This window comes from Odocoileus virginianus, chromosome 5 (assembly GCF_023699985.2).
Source record: "Odocoileus virginianus isolate 20LAN1187 ecotype Illinois chromosome 5, Ovbor_1.2, whole genome shotgun sequence".
Taxonomy (NCBI): domain Eukaryota; kingdom Metazoa; phylum Chordata; class Mammalia; order Artiodactyla; family Cervidae; genus Odocoileus; species Odocoileus virginianus.
Window position 1 is genome coordinate 74,543,671 of NC_069678.1, and position 13,913 is coordinate 74,557,583.

The following is a 13,913-nucleotide window of genomic DNA, read 5'->3' on the forward strand; positions in this document are numbered from 1 at the left end:
GCTGGAATCAAGATTGCTGGGAGAAATATCAATAACCTCAGATATGCAGATGACACCACACTTATAGCAGAAAGCGAAGAAGAACTAAAAAGCCTCTTGTTGAGAGTGAAAGAGGACAGTGAAAAAGTTGGCTTAAAGCTCAATATTCAGAAAACTAAGATCATGGCATCCAGTCTCATCACTTCATGGCAAATATTTGGGGAAACAGTGGAAACAGTGGAAGACTTTATTTTCTTGGGCTCTGAAATCACTGCAGATAGTGATTGCAGCCATGAAATTAGAAGATGCTTGTTCTTTTGGAAGGAAAGTTATGCCCAACCTAGACAGCATATTAAAAAGCAGAGACATTACTTTGCCAGCAAAGGTCCGTCTAGTCAAGGCTATGGTTTTTCCAGTAGTCATGTACGGATGTGAGTCAAGTTGGACTGTAAAGAAAGCTGAGTGCCAAAGAATTGATGCTTTTGAACTGTGGTGTTGGAGAAGACTCTTGAGAGTCCCTTGGACTGCAAGGAGATCCAACCCGTCCATCCTAAAGGAGATCAGTCCTGAATATTCATTCAAAGGACTGATGCTGAAGCTGAAACTCCAATACTTTGGCCACCTGATGCGAAGAACTGACTCATTTGAAAAGACCCTGATGCTGGGAAAGATCGAAGGCAGGAGGAGAAGGGGATGACAGAGGATGAGATGGTTGGATGGCATCACTGACTCAATGGACATGAGTTTGAGTAAACTCCGGGAGTTGGTGATGGACAGGGAGCCTGGCGTGCTGCAGTCCATGGGGTTGCAAAGAGTTGGACAGAACTGAGCAACTGAACTGACTGACTGACTGAGGATTTGTCTTGGGCCTTCCAGTCCCCAAAGTTCAAGGAAACAAACCCTGCCTTTGTCTGTCCTTCTTTGGTTCTGACATGAGTCCAGCACTTTATTTGTTTTCAAGCATTTTTCATATTCACAGTTATTTTTCAGCCTGAGATTAGGCATTTCTGCAATTTACTTCAAGACTGCTGTACCCTGGAGTGCTTGGCTTTCTCCCAGAATCAAAGTCACCGATCCTAGACCCTCCCCATCCCTGCTGGAGTGTTACACAGCCTAGAAAGCAGAGAACAGAGGGAGAGGGCAAGGACTTTGGTACCACGTCAGCCTGAATTTCTTTTTTTTAAGTTGGTCATTAATAAGGACAGTGAGTTTACTTTTTAAAAAATTTTAAGTCTTTATTGAATTTGCTACAATATTTCTTCTGGTTGTTTTTTTTTTTGTTTGTTTGTTTTTTTTGGCTACGAGACATATGGGACCTTAGCTTCCTAATCAGGGATCAAACCTACATCCCCTATATTGAAAGGCAAAGTCAACCGCTGGACCACCAGAGAAGTCCAAGCCTGGATTTCAATTGCTACTTGGCAACTGACTTGGAGGGAGACTTTAGACTTCTCACATAGTCTCATCTGTAAAAATGGAAATAATAATACCTATCTTAAGATATTAGATATAGGTATGTGAAAACTCAGTAAAGGTTCTCCTTTTCCTTCCACTTTCCTGAGAGCAAGGTTGGTGTCTCATGTTAGGTCCACACACAAGAAAACTGCAGCCTTTGTCAACAGAAGATTCTTGGTGATGTTTGTCAACCCCATGAGTAGAACTGCTTTTTCTCTTGACCTTAGGCAACTCTGTCCCTCTTTCTAAGTCTCACTTTCCTATCTTTTAAATGGGGATATGTGTGCAGGCATGCTAAGTTGCTTCAGTTGTGTCCAACTCTTTGTGACCCTATGGACCATAGCCCACAGGCTCCTCTCTCTATGGATTCTCCTGGCAAGAATACTAGAGTGAGTTGCCATGTTCTCCTCCAGGAGATCTTCCCAACCCAGAGATTGAACTGGCATCTCTTATATCTCCTGCATTGGCAGGCAGGTTCTTTACCTCTAATGCCACCTTGGATGCCCTTAAATGGGAACAGCATTACCCAAATAACTGTAAGAAGAACTATGATTTACTGAATGTTTACTAGGTATCAGGTACTCCAGGGCTTTATGGGTATATTTTAATTTAGTCATCATAATAGGCCCATGAGGCCAGGGCTATTTATATCCCCAAGGTCTCAGAAGAGGACACTGAGGCCCAGAGAAGTAAAGTCCACGAGTCAGTCAGCTGCTAAGGGGCAGAGCTGGGATATAAATTCTGTTTTGCAGTACTCAAGACCATGATTTCTCATTGAGATGACATTTTAAGCCAGGTAATTCTTTGCCGTAGGGGACAGTCCTGTGTACTATAGGATGTTTAGCAGCATCCTTGGTTCTACTCACCAGATGCCAGCAGTACCCATCACCCAGTTTGACAACCAAAACTGTCTGCAAACATTGCCAAAAGTCCCCTGGTAAGCAAAATCACCCTTAGTTAAGAATCATTGCCCTAGACACTAGATCCCAGACAGTGTTTTTTCTCTGCAATAAGAGCAAGCCAGGGAAGCTTCTTTCCCTTCAAGTTTCCAGTAAAGAAAATCAGCTGCAGATAGCTACTACACTAATGCTAATACTATTTCATATTTTACAGCCCACTTCCACTTACAAAGTGCTTTTTCACACACTAGTTTGTCTGACTATTCCAGGGGAGACAGCACACACACAGAAGTGTCTAACACTGGGTCCAGCACTTATTAGGTAAAATCTTGATTTTCTTTTATTGGCTAGATGAAACAATGGAGGTTCAGGGAGATTAAGTGACTGTCCCAATGTTACACAGCTAGTAAGGGGATACTGTCATTTGTTATATTGATTAGCCAGTTAACTGTATTCTCAATTCTTGGACTTTAATGCTGAGTCTGCTTTCATTGGAAGTTACAAGGCAGATCAGAAGGCTATATAGTTCAACTTCCTATTGTGTGGTATTCAATCCTGGATTAGCATTGCCAGATAAAATGCAAGATGGCTAGTTAAATTTGAATATCATATGAAAAATTAGTAATTAAAAAAATATAAGTATGTCTCATGCAACTGTTACTAATACCAGGGATGACAGTGGCCCTGGGACCCCCTCTGGAGAATGAACAGCAGGGTGCAATTGGTCATGTGCTCAGAGGGAGCACTCGTATTCTAAGATATTAGAGGAAAGGCCTTCTGACCAGGCTTTCCCATCTAACTGAGATTGGTCACCTCTCTCATGGGAGGATTTGAGATTTTAGGGGGAACCCAGCTGAGGCAGGGGCTGACACAGTCTCTAGGACATCCAGAAATAGATGTAGATGATGACAATGAAGTCTAATCAGTAAGGGAGAAGGGAGAGCAGGTGTGTCATGGAGAGGTGATGAGCTTAGTTCTGGAGACGCTGAATTGAGGTGTCTCTGGTCGTGCCCAACAGGCAAGTGGATATGAGGCCAGCATAGATACAAAGTAGAGAGTTAGGTATCATCAGGGTGTGGATGGTGGTCAAGATCTTGAGAAAGAATGAGATGGCTATGGCAGAACATATGAAGTAGAAAAGGGACTGGCCTAGAAGCCCGAGGAAGACCAACAGGAAGGAGTGGGCAGCGGAGGAAGACTCACCAACAAACACCCAGAAGGAAGGAGCACCGGGAGAGACGGGGGAAACCAACAGAAGGCAGGGGCAGGAAAGCTGAGGGAAGAGAACGTGTCAGGGAGAGGGGCAGTACAGTCAGCACTGTCAGACGCGGCTGACAGGTCACGCAGGTGAGGTCAGGGAGATGTCCATTGAGAATGTGGTTCTTTAATGCTGCTTGTTGTATCCCACTTTGACTTCATGGGGAATTAATCCCACCTTACATTAAGCAAAGGCTACTAAGTTAATAGTATTTTCTGTGCAGAAATTGAATTTTGTTTTCAGCCTTTAGCTAAAGACTTTTTCTAGTAGGTGCTCAGCTACTTAAACCCATAAAATTATTCTCAAACATTCATCATTTAAAAAAAAAATGTGGTTCAGGGATGTTCATCACAAAAATTTCTGTGATAGCTGGGTTTCCCTGTGTGTGTGTGTGTGTGTGTGTGTGTGCCCGTGTATATACAGAAATGATCACGCGCCAAGCCAGGGCATGCAGAACCATGTGCAAGGACAGGCTGGAGGCCACCACAGGGTGGTTTGTGGTCAGCCCACAGAAAGCCTTCATTTACTCTAGCAGCTTTGGGGAAGGAATATTTAAGTAGGCTTTGAAGACTGTGAGCACAGGTCAACCCTTTCACTGTCCAATGGGAAAACGGAAGACAGCAGAGAGGGAACCATTTGCTCAGTCTGTGAGTCAAGGACATAACCAGAACTTGAATCTGAGTCTCCTGCTTCTAGAAGAGTGACTTTGGGAGAAGTGGACATGAAATCCTCACTGGCCAATAAATTATAGATCAGTGACTTTGCTCATCACCTCAGTTTTTAGACAACTCTTTTTAGATTTATATAAAAGTGAAATACATATTTTACATACAAAATGTAAACATTACAAAAATACCTAACAAAGAAAGCAAATGACTCCTGTTATTCCAGCCCATGCCCTCACAGACAACAACAATTAAGTTTTGTCTACATCCCTCTCTCCCTCTCTCTCACTTAACATTGAAATTTTTAATAAAAATATTATTCTTGTTTATGCTAGATGTTGTTTTGTGTGTGTGCACATGTTCATTATAACTGGCCTTTTTTCACTTTTGGACAACTTTCAGCACAGAAATGAATTCATTTGAACAACTGTACTATATCATTTGGTTTTGGGTCATAATTTGCTACCAGACCATACTGATGGACACGAGGTTGCATAAAATTTTCACTATAATGAACAATGTACATATACATTATTGTACACACATATCTGTACAGTTTGGGAGTCTTAAAAGGAGAAATAAAAAAAAATGAAAAAAAAATAAAAGGAGAAATGATGGAGCAAAGCATGTAGACATTTTGTTTTAAAAGATACTGACAAGTCATCCTCTAAAAACCTGTTTGTTATCCCACCAAAAGCTTATGTGAATGCCCATTTCCCTGCATCCTTACCAACAGGTATTATCATTTAACAAAATCTTTCCAACTTAAATGAGGCTGAAAATCTTTTCATATCTTCATTATCCATCTCTATTTTTCAGTGAATTACCTATTCATATCCTTTGCCTGTAATTGAAGTGTATTTTGGTCAGTAAATTCTTATTGGGCAATAATGATTGGTTTGATTAAAATAAGTCTGAGAAGACTTTGTACCAAATTGCTAAAAGTTTACCTCCAGGGACCAAGAGAAAATGAGGGAGATACTTTCATTTTTTATTTTGTATCATCTTGTATTATTTTACAATGAATTATATTACTTTTGTAATTTAAAAAAATACATAGGAAAACAGTAACAGCTTCAAATGTTTGGCCTGGATTCTCATGGCTATAAATTCATGTTGAGTTCAAGTTTTTATTAATCACAACTTATTTTTTGGTACATATGCAGAAACCATTTATTGAATGCCTCCTGGTTAGCTGGCACTGCCCTTGGCACTTTCATAGGCTTTTCATCCTCAACCTCACAACAGCCCTGTGAGGTAGGAATTGGCTCTGCTTTATAGGTAGGAGATAATTGTTTGAAATGCTTCTATTTGCCTATTTTCATGGGCTAGAGGTTCTTATCGGCTGGTGAGTCATTGGTCAAGAACTCTCACTGGTCAGGAGTTCCTAGAGGTTGCTCTAAGATTCAAATAATCAAGCTACTAGAATTTTTCCCCAATAGGAGTGATGGGGTAGCGGGGACAGGAGTGGAGGAGAGTCAGTGGTCTCTCCCTTTGTAGCACCATTTGAGTTTGCTTTGGTCACTCATGCACGGTTGGGGGAGGGGATGGGGGAGAGGAGGGAAAGTGGTTATAAGTCTTCTCGCTTCTTCAGGATGAGCTTCCTCACAAGCGCTGTAACCTGGGGCCTGATTTCCTCCACCGACACAGTTGGGTCCCAAGCTCCTACCACCTTTCCATCTGGGGCCACCAGGTACTTCCAGAAGTTCCAGGTAGGCTCCTTTCCAGAAGTCTCTAGAGAAAAGGAAGGAGAGCAGTGTGCTTCTCTGTGTCCCGTTTCCTGGAACTCCATTAGCGGTATCCATCCCTCCCCTGAAGCCCTGGTTCTATTAGTTAGAATGAACTGCAGAACTTTTAAAGATCCTGATGTCCAGTCCATACCCACAGACCACTTAAGGAAGAATCTCTGGGGGTAAGATTCAGGCATCAATATTTTCTAAAAGTTTTCCAGGAAATTCCAATGTGGTGCCGAGGTTGAGAAACATTGCTTTAGAATTCTGTGAAGTGCCTGATAAGACAATATCTGATCTTCCTTTATTAATGATCTCAGAGACTTCCCTGGCAGTCTAGTGGTTAAGATTCTGCTTTCACTACAGGGGGCATGTGTTCAATCCCTGGTTGGGGAACTTGGAGTCTGCATGCTGCATGGTGTGGCAGCAAAAAAACAAAAAGTTTTAATGACCTCAAACTACTGCATAGTCTATAACCTATTCTCTGATTTAATTCTTTTTTAAGGAGTATTTATTTAATTTATTATAACACTGTTTCATGTTTTGGTTTTTTGGCCACGAGGCATGTGGACTTTTAGCTTCTCCCCACCAGGGATCAAACTAGCACTCCCTGCATTGGAAAGGGAAGTCTTAACCACTGGACCACCAGGGAAGTCCCTGATTTAATCTTAATGGTTCCCATATGTTACTCCTTGGACTGGTTGCATCTGAATCATGGTGGTGGTGGTGGAGCGGGTGCTTATAATTAAACAGATTCTTGGGTCCTGCTTCAGTAGGTCTCAGGCTAATGTATTTTAAAGAGCTCCCCAGGTGCTTCTAAAACACGGCCAGGTTTGATCTATAACGATGGGAACTGGGAAGGAACTAATAAAAACACACAGGGGGAAAAGAATATTAGGACTGACCCACAGAGAGACCTTTGGTTTGCAACACTGCTGTTTGTCATGTACTTTTCAGGTGAATGGGTTGGGGGGAAGGGCAGTGAGGGATATGAAAGCACAAAAGGGATATGGAGTGGGAAGTGGGAGGAGGCAAAAATGGAGCCCCCAAAGGAAGGGAAAGGCCTGAGAAAGGAAACAGGACTTAATGACAAGCTTGGCTAATGACCCCATTTTGTGGTTCTCAGGCTTCTGGGAAGAGATCTGTTTCTCAGATACTAAGATCTTGTCTTTTCTTTTGGTATTTTGGGGCTTTTTTTGCCGTGCCTGACAGCTTGAGAGATCTCAGTTCCCTGACAAGGCATTGAACCCAAGCCCTGGAAGGCAATGAAAGTGCTAAGTCCTAACCACTGGACTGCCAGGGAATTCCCAAGAGCTGGTATTTTAGCTTAGAAGGTTTCCCTCCTGTGGTCTACAGACTGACTGCCTCTGACTCAGGACAGGAGATACCTGCCAGCCTTCTCCAGGAATGTGGTGTCCCCTGTTTGAAGCTAAAATCTGAGAGTCCAGTTTCCTTCTAGGAGCCCCTGTGGATGGTAACAGGAACGCAGAGAAGCCTGCAGAGTGACTCTGGGGGAAACTGCAAGGCAGTAAGGGTGGAGATATTCTTCGGCAGGAATATTCTTCAGTTCATCCTCAAAGATTTGTGCTAGACCATCAACCCAGCTGGGGGCATCTAGAAGGGGCCCCAGGTCACCCAGCCAGCCAGTAGCTTCTGCTGCCCAGCCAGCTGAGGGATGGTGAAGGAAAGGCAGGACTCACCAGTCAGGAACTTGAAGGCAGGGTGGGCACCAGTGCCGGTGACTGCAATCTTGCTAAACATGGGGAAAGAGACACTGTATGTGCGGCGGGCAAAATTCTCGATCTCCTTGTTGCTGTCGGGCTCCTGCTGGCCAAACTGGTTGCAGGGGAAGGCAAGCACATTGAAGTGGTGGGGCCCCAGGTCCCGCTGTAGCTGCTGCAGGGCCCGATAGTGCTGGTCTGTGAAGCCGCACTCGCTAGCCACATTTACCACCAGGGACACCTGGGCAGCAAAAACAAAACCCAAACATACACAACCCAGAGAAGAGGCACATGTCCTGACATACCCACATGTGTGACCCCTCAACAATGAAAGCTTTCTCTCATATATGCAAGAACACAATGTATACACATGTAAACAATGCTCTCACATATACACAAACACATATACACAGGCACAAATGAAATCAAACATGCAGGGGCTTACAGATACGTGTGCATACACATACATAAACACTCAGAATAAGCACACAATGGACATCAGTGGGTCCGCCTATGGCCCAGGACACAAAGATACTTTAGCACACATCACACATGCCCACAAACACAGAACACCATTACAGAGAGACGCATACATACTGGTGAACTCCCATCAGGAGGTGATACAGGAGACAGAAAAGGCAGACCTGGGTTTAATTTCTGGCTCAGTCAGCTAGCAGTCATCATTCTATACTGGAGTTGCCTATATACTTGTTGGTCTCCCTTCTAGAATGTGAACCTGCTGAGGGCAGGAGCTATGTTCACTTCACTGGGGCTGACACATGGAAAAGTCTTAGAGTGTATGTGCTGAGTGAATGAGTAAGTGTGCACATACAAATGACCACCTATGTAATGGGTACATAGACAGACACGGTTTTCTTGATAAAAGGATCTCAAGAACCTCGGGACAATCCTTTTTTGCCCTTCTCCCTCCAGCAAACAAATACCGCTTCCTTCTCTCACTAGACTAACCTTTAAATTTATAATTGCCTTATAACACATTTATTCATTGCCTTCAGGTAATAAATAAAAAGTGGCTGATGGAACTCGATTATATGACTGCAATTACAATTTTGGCACCAATGCTATATTTTTCAGCTTCTGGTTACATATTATTGCAGGATTTAAAATCTTACCCTGTATCTGGGCAGCCAAGTCCTATCAATCTGGCCACCTTTTAATAATACAAGTGGCAGGATTATACCAGTTGGCTCCATAGAGAGCCAGGGGCAGCTCAGGGCACTGGACATGCTCAGGCTGGGCAGGGTTTCTCAACCTCAGCACTACTGACATTTGGGGGTAGAAAATCTGTGTTGTGAGGTGGCTTCCCTGTTCACTGTAGAATGTCTAGCCACATCCTTGGCCTCTACCCACTAGACGTCTAGTCTTACTAATCAAAAATATCTCCTCTAGACATTCCTGAAAGTCCCCTGGGGAGAAAGATCACCACCAGCTGAGAACCACTGGGCTGGATGATGAGAACCACTGAGCTGTAACACCCTCACGCATTTCTTGGGGCCCCAGCCTGTGGCTGGTTTGTCATCATATGCCATATTGTGAGACCCGTTTAGCTCCCTTCGCTAGTTGGAGGTCTTCCTCTTTCTTCTCTGCTGGATCCCTGGGCACTGAGAGCATTAAAGGTTGTTTGTTTCTAACCTACATCTTGTGTGTCTGCCCATATTTTTGGAAAGAGGGAAATCCTACTTCTGTTTCCATGCCTGAATCCAAAAAGCTTATCTTTAAGTGACCAAAACACAGATGTGTATATGTGCTCAGTCACGTCTAACTCTTTGTGGCCCCACAAACCATAGCCCACCAGTTTCCTCTGTCCATGGGATTTTCCCAGGCAAGAATACTGGAGTGAGTTGCCATTTCCTCTTCCAGGGGATCTTTCCAACTCAGGGATTGAACCTGTCTCCAGCACTGGCAGGCAGGTTCTTGACTACTGAACCACCTGGGAATTTCAAAAATATAGATACATCCAAATACACACAGTTAATTTATACATATACATATATAAGTACAGATGCAAACTCACATGTATATGCAAAATAAATAAACCATTCACACTGGGGGCATTTCCCTGGTGGCTCAGATGATCGAATCCGCCTGCAATGTGGGAAACCTGGGAAGATACCCAGGAGGAGGGCATGGCAATCCACTCCAGTATATTCTTACCTGGAAAATCCCCCTGGACAGAAGAGCCAGGCAGGCTACAGTCCATGGGGTTGCAGAGAGTCAGACATGACTGAGCGACTAAGCAGCACACATACACTACACTCAGGCCTACATGTACATAACCTCACAGCACAGGCAAAGGGATTCCTGGGTGTCACGCATTCATCCACACTCCACACTGGTCTGAAGGACTGTCCCCCAGTTTGTGCCTGAGGACACAAGCCATACAACTTTGCCCATGGCTGTGTTTCCAGGGCACATATGGCCATGTCTCCCTGTGGCAGGCACGGAGTATTTGTAAGATAGCCAGTGTTTTTTTTTTTCTTCTAATTAAAAAACAAAAAAAAACCTATAGTAAAATACACATAATGAGCCAGTAGCTATTTGCAGGTGAATGAATGACCATACTGCCAAAGGGGCAGATGAAGCTTGGGTTAATTCATAGTATCATTTACAGCTTCCTGGCCTGACTGTTCCTGGTTTCCCTCTAAAGCTGGAGATTAAGACATGGGCTATGGAACTGGACTGCCTGGCCTCAAATTCTAACTCTATCTCTTAGCAGCTGGGTGACTTTGTGGATTTTTTTGTTTTTGTTTTTAAATTTCTTTCTGATTGAATTCTAGGCCTCTCACTCCAGTGCTTTTTTAGGATTTACCAATGACCTAGAGGACGAAAACATTCATAACTCTGGGACCACTTTCTGGATAATTTTTTTCCAGGATTTCTGTTCCTCATATCCTGGATGCCTTATTACTTCTAAAAACAGTCTTTGTCTGTTTTTGCCTTACTACCTATTACCTATTAGAAACTATATTGTTCGTGTCTCTGTTCTTTGTTTCCTGTATGTCTCCTCTCAACCTCATATAAGCTCTATTAAAATTGAAACTTAGCCACTTTGTTCACCGTTGCATCCCCTGTACCCTCAGGGTTGGCATGGTACTTAGTATATAGTAGGTGCTCAATAATAAATGAGTTAACGAGTAGTAGAGCTGGTCAAGTGTTAAACCTGGGGCTCTCTGATGAGCTGCACTAGAGGGAAGGGAAGGCCGGAATGGGAAGGCGTCCTGCTCTGACTGGCTGTTTCCCTGAGTCCTGGATGAGATTTCTGCTGGGGCCCAAGAAACACAAGCACAGAGCACTCTACCAGGGGTTTCCACACTGCACGTCATTTGAACCTCACAATACCTTGGGGAGGGGGGCAACCTGGACAGGGGCTACTGTCCCCAGGACTCCCAGCATAATTGAGAATTTCAAGGGGTAGAGAATACTTTCTTCATTGAAGATTGCCTTGCTCGTGGAAGATTGCTAACAGCCATTTTCTTGTGTGGTTCATCCAAACCTGGAGGCTGAATCTACCTGTCCATTAGAGACCAACTCCTTACCCTTCCCACACAGAGACCCAGGTCTACCTTGAGAAGTGAACTTGGAGGGCTCTTCGTTTCACACAGTGAAACATTTAGGTCTCCAAATAAAGTGTTTAAGGCCCTTTTTGATCACTCCCTACCCTCTTTAGCCTCATCTTTCAGTGTCATGCTTTATACTCCTTCAAGCACAACTGCTTGAGGACCTCACTACCCCTCATCACCCTTCTTGCTGTTTATTTCTGAGCCTTGCTTCCCTGGTAGCTTAGATGGTAAAGAATCCACCTGCAATGCAGGAGACCTGGCTTCAATCCCTGGGTTGGGAAGATCCCCTGGAATAGGGAATGGCTACCCACTCCAGTATTCTGGCCTAGAGAACTCCATGGGCAAAGAAACCTAGCAGGCTACGGTCCATGGGGTGGCAAAGAGTCGGTTCCACTTGGCACTGACAGTTCTCTTTGCCTGAAATGCTCTTCTTGGTTTTGCTAAAACTCACTCTTATTTCAAAGACTCACCTAGGCACACTTCCTCTCTCAAGGCCTCTCTGAGCTGAGATGCCCCTTCTGTAAGGAGGTAGCAATTAGGCTGGATGACTCTTCCATCTCAACCTGAGCTGCCATCTTAAAAGTCTGCCTAGAGGAGACCACAGATGGACGGGCAGTTCTGCGCCAGGCTTCCTGCTTTCTAGCGCTGTGTGAACCTCCATCTCTGGGCCTTAATGTACTCTCTAAAACTGGGCTCCCCAACCTCTGAGCTCTATTGCCTGATGACCTGAGGTAATAAAAATAGAAATAAAGTTCACAATGAATGTAAGGCATTTGAATCATCCTGAAACTACCCCGCCCTGCCCACCCTCTGAAAAAATGTCGTTAATGAAACCAGTCCCTGGTGCTAAAAAGGTTGGGGACCGCTGCTCTAAAAGATGATGTGTAAGGTACCAGTGCCTCTGAAATGATAACTTCCTCTGCACCGAGCTTTCATTTTCATAGTGTTCTCACTGCACTTAATATCGCTAACTGCCTCTGTTCCGGTCGCGGAAACTGGGAATGGGAGAGACAAAGGCTGCTCCTGTTAATTTTTAAACCGGTGCGTGACAGGCTGCGCCCCGCTGCCCAAAAGCGCTGGGAGGGAAATCGGCGCGAGCAGCGAGAGTTTCGGGTTTCACCGCGCACGCCGGGCTGTGCCACGTAGTCATGGGACAGACCCGGCCGAGGATCTGGGGGCGCCACGCCCGGGGGGGGGGGGGGGGTGCCTGGGGTGGCGGCGGGGAGCCAGGGCTGGGTGACCGAACCCCCCAAGCCCCACGGAGCCCCATCCGGCAGGGTCCTGGGCGCCCGGCTCCCCGGCCAGGGTCCGGCGGGGCGGCGCTGAGGCCCGGCGGGCGGACACTCACCGAGCCTCGGTACTTCTCCAGCGACACCAACTTGCCCCGGATGTTGACGGCCTTGAAGTCGTAGAAGTCCTGCTCCCGCGGCGCGCAGGCCGCCGCAGCCAGAAGCAGCCACGCCGCCGCCCGTGCCGCCACCATGTCTCGCTCCGGAGCGGGCGGCGTGGCGAGGGCAGAGGCCGGGCAGGGGGCACGGGCGCCGCAGGGGCGGGAGGCAGGAGGGGGCGGCCCCGGCGCCACGCGGCCCTCCAGGCAGGACGCGCCCCCTTCTTCCCAGCGGGCGGTGGAGCGCCGGCCTCTGGACCTCGGTCTCCCCATCTGTGCTGCAGGAGTGCTGGGCTCCGCGCCCCTTCCCCGACCCTAGAGCCATGGTTTCAGGATTCTGACCACTGAGACCCGAATTCGTTTCAATGAGGTTTCCTCTTGTTCCAGGATGCAGGGAAAGGGAGTGGAAAAACTGCATGTGGGAGCTCCCCTTCTGATTAGTGCCCTTTGGCTGGTCGCTTCCCCTTTCTGGGCCCCAGTTTCTCAACCGTTCCCTTCCTGACGCACCTAGACAGGACAGAATGATCGCAATAGAAAAACGGATGTGAAACGTTTTGAATGGTGCCTATGAACTTTGGGTGAATGAATGAACATTCCCTAAAAGTGATGGGACAAAGAAGACAAGGCAGAGGGCGAATTTCAGGTTGGATTCCTGGGAAGCAGATTCTGAGATGGAGATTTGCAGTGCAGGATGTTTGTGGGGGAGTGCCCTTGGGATGAACACGTGTGCAGGGAGGGAAGGAAGTGGAGTGGGCGGAAGCCCAGAGCTCCATGTAGGCTCAAGGACAGTCGTGGCTGATCCTGCAGGGGCTCTGGAGCTAGAATGGCCCGTCAGAGTTGTCCCCAGGTGAGCTAAGGTGACCAGACCAGGCCTTTATATCCCTGCCTTCATCTCTCATGGGTTGTGGGGCCCATCTAGGAAGAGGTAGACAGGAACCAAGGTATCTGTGGTGCGTGGCTGACAGTTAAAGGCTCTTCACTGACAGCATTCCCAACAGCTGGTGTTCCAAGTCTTCCCTGATGGGGCTTCTGGGAAGCATGTCACAGTGTCTCCCAAACTTGGAAAACCCTTAGGGTGCCCCACTCAGTGCCAAGCATGGTCCTGAATGCTGACAGGGGCTCGGAAGCTGGTGTGAGAAAACTAGAGTTTTCATGTAATGCAGCATGGACTAAGCACTTCTACAGTCACTCAACAAACGCTTCTTCCAGTTGTATACCAGGTCCTGCTCTAGGTGTTC

General features: G+C 46.0%; 1 protein-coding gene across 1 annotated transcript; it reads right to left on the reverse strand.

Moving 5' to 3' along the window:
* Positions 1 to 5,733: 5,733 nt before the first annotated feature.
* Positions 5,734 to 13,161, reverse strand: GPX7 (glutathione peroxidase 7). The gene is made up of 3 exons (XM_020871452.2): positions 12,637 to 13,161; positions 7,687 to 7,948; positions 5,734 to 5,990 (listed from the first exon to the last, which is right to left on the reverse strand). The coding sequence occupies exons 1-3, from the start codon at positions 12,946 to 12,948 to the stop codon at positions 5,827 to 5,829; spliced, it is 738 nt and encodes a 245-aa protein (XP_020727111.2). The 5' UTR covers positions 12,949 to 13,161; the 3' UTR covers positions 5,734 to 5,826.
* Between the last annotated feature and the right edge of the window lie 752 nt (positions 13,162 to 13,913).